This window comes from Cryptomeria japonica, chromosome 11, assembly GCF_030272615.1.
Source record: "Cryptomeria japonica chromosome 11, Sugi_1.0, whole genome shotgun sequence".
Lineage (NCBI taxonomy): Eukaryota > Viridiplantae > Streptophyta > Pinopsida > Cupressales > Cupressaceae > Cryptomeria > Cryptomeria japonica.
Window position 1 is genome coordinate 669660456 of NC_081415.1, and position 2431 is coordinate 669662886.

Here is a 2431-nt window from a genome sequence, read left to right on the forward strand (position 1 = left end):
GGATTACTTTATTGTAACTTCATGGTATTCTTTAGATATAAGTTATAATTTATAAGGTTTATAACAGATTGAGACCCTTCCCATTTATTTTAATCAAAACATATTCTCATTTCTAACTAAATATCACCTCGCCTTGTGACGACCTACTTTTCTAATTTTTTTATTTTCCGTTATCCTTCGTAATACCATTAAGTTCTCACAAATAAGTTTATGCGACCACTACGAAACATATACTAAATACGATGCTTTGATCTACCTACTACTTAAACAGAATATGATATGCCTTTGGGTAGGTAAGTTATTCCCATGACAATCGTCCAATTCATGATAAATCGTAAAGCATTCTAACGAATACTTTACCAGAAAACATGAGGATCACAACGAAGATGATCATACCCCACTCTCTTTTTACTTTTTATTTTTGGTTTTGGTTTAAATGACATCAAGTTATGCTGCTATACCAAGCGTTCAAAGATTCAACGACAAGAAAGATACAAATATGTTATAATCAATGCACTGACTATATTAACGTACCGCACAAAATATTGCTAAGTAATTTTAATAAACGTTTAAGTCTAGACATTTTCTCGCCTAATCAATGAAATGATGAAAGATGATCCTGGCCAATTTCTTCAATTGCATTATCTCTTAGACCTAATAAAACCTTTACATTTCCAACAGCTACGCTTACGATAGCATTCTGAGATATTTACATGAAAATACATATAATGCAAGTAACATATTATCGATGCCCTTACTAAACAAGATAGTAATCTTCCAACTGATCCACTACCCACAATTTATGAATGCTTTTACGATGATAAGATTTACACACAAAATACAGAACGCTCTGCATCAAGGGCCCCATCAAAACAACTCCACATTCCAACATCACTAGGATTGCTCCAAACGCATTACTCCCCTCAAAATCAACTGCATCCACATTCCCTCTAACAACTGCATAGCTGAAACCGCAGTCAATGACGAGGCATAAGAGTGTAAGCAGCAAGGCTGTAGAATCCTTCCCATTGATGAGACACAGGCTTTTCTTCATGCCCTCCAAACCGTAAGACTTCTCCTCCACAACGCACACCACGCACGCTAATTTCCAAAGCACAATGATATTCACCCACACCCAGACGAACACCATGCTTATTAAAATCAGCGCAGCGTTAAATGGGCCAGTGGAAGTTACGTTGAAATGATTGAAACTCCAAATCAATAAACTCACAGCCAAAGCAAAGGCGACTATATTCAAAACCAATAAAAAGAAAACCCACAGGGACGTTATGAGCATTCGCTTCCAGGTCGTTAGAAGAATTCTTATAAGCCTTGCTAAAGAGGGTTCCTGTTTGCCACTGTAAATGGATGCTACAGTAGACGCCATGGCGGCCGTCAACAGCCCCGACAGTGCATAAACCGAAACTCCATAGACCGTTTCGCAGGCTATAAATACTGTTAATTGCCAGTGAGATTCGGCTCTTTCATTGACATCTTCGCTTGTTAGGGAATTCAATTCATCAAAAAGGAGTTTAGCGGAAAGGGGTAGTGAGATCAAAGTGTGCAGCAGAGCCTCCAAAGAAAGAGGCAAAACTAAGGTGAGCGTGATGGCCACTATTATTCGTGGACAACAACTAAGGATTCTGATTGATTCTGTCACAATCCCGAAGGCGCCAAGTAGCCCTAGTTTTTCTGCCTTTCCCTCCATCTAGAATATCTTTCTTAGCTCTCTCGCTTGAAGAATTGTTGTGCTTTATAGCTGGGTTTTGGAGTAGGTGAACTATGTGTCAGGCAATTAGGGCCCATCTTATCTCTAAACCACATAATACTCCATTGGCACCAGGCTGGCAGTAGTCATCACTGATTAAGATAAGCTTCCAACGTGGATATAGACATTAGTAGTTGAGTCTCTGAGAATATTATGTTTCTCACAAGTTGAGGGTGAATGGTTAAGAAGAAAAAGATCTTTATTGGGAATGCATGATTTGGCTGTCCATGTTATTACAGCAAAGGGGATTCGCTTCTTATTATTCTCTCCCATGAACTATTGTAATATTTCAAACAAATTTCTAGTTTCAATAATAAAATAATTAGAATGTTTTTCAATATTGAAATTTTATGAAACGATAGTAATAACTATTTTCTTGTATATTATTAGTTAATGTAAAATTATTTGGTAATTTTTTTTTTTAAATATATTTGGCTGAGATTTAGAAATCAATTAGAAAAAAGAATTATTTTTAGAATGTTAGTGTGAAAGACAATCAAGTTTAGATTATCACTAAAATCAAAGAACTGATGAAATATTTCTGAAAGAGCTTAACCACTATATATATATATATATACTAAGAAATGGAATAGAATATAATAAGTTCAAATACCAAACCAAACAAGAAAAAACTAGAAAACCCAAAAGCTATCAAGTGATACA

At 35.7% G+C, this 2431-nt stretch overlaps 1 protein-coding gene across 1 annotated transcript; it reads right to left on the bottom strand.

Annotated features, from left to right (window-relative positions):
* Positions 1 to 582: 582 nt before the first annotated feature.
* Positions 583 to 1708, bottom strand: LOC131035812 (uncharacterized). Its single transcript, XM_057967535.2, has one exon. The coding sequence runs from the start codon at positions 1706 to 1708 to the stop codon at positions 758 to 760; it is 951 nt and encodes a 316-aa protein (XP_057823518.1). The 3' UTR covers positions 583 to 757.
* Positions 1709 to 2431: the final 723 nt, after the last annotated feature.

Excerpts from the sequence above, each read along its gene's own strand:
- LOC131035812 (XM_057967535.2), bottom strand. The coding sequence starts at position 1,708 with ATGGAGGGAAAGGCAGAAAAACTAGGGCTACTTGGCGCCTTCGGGATT.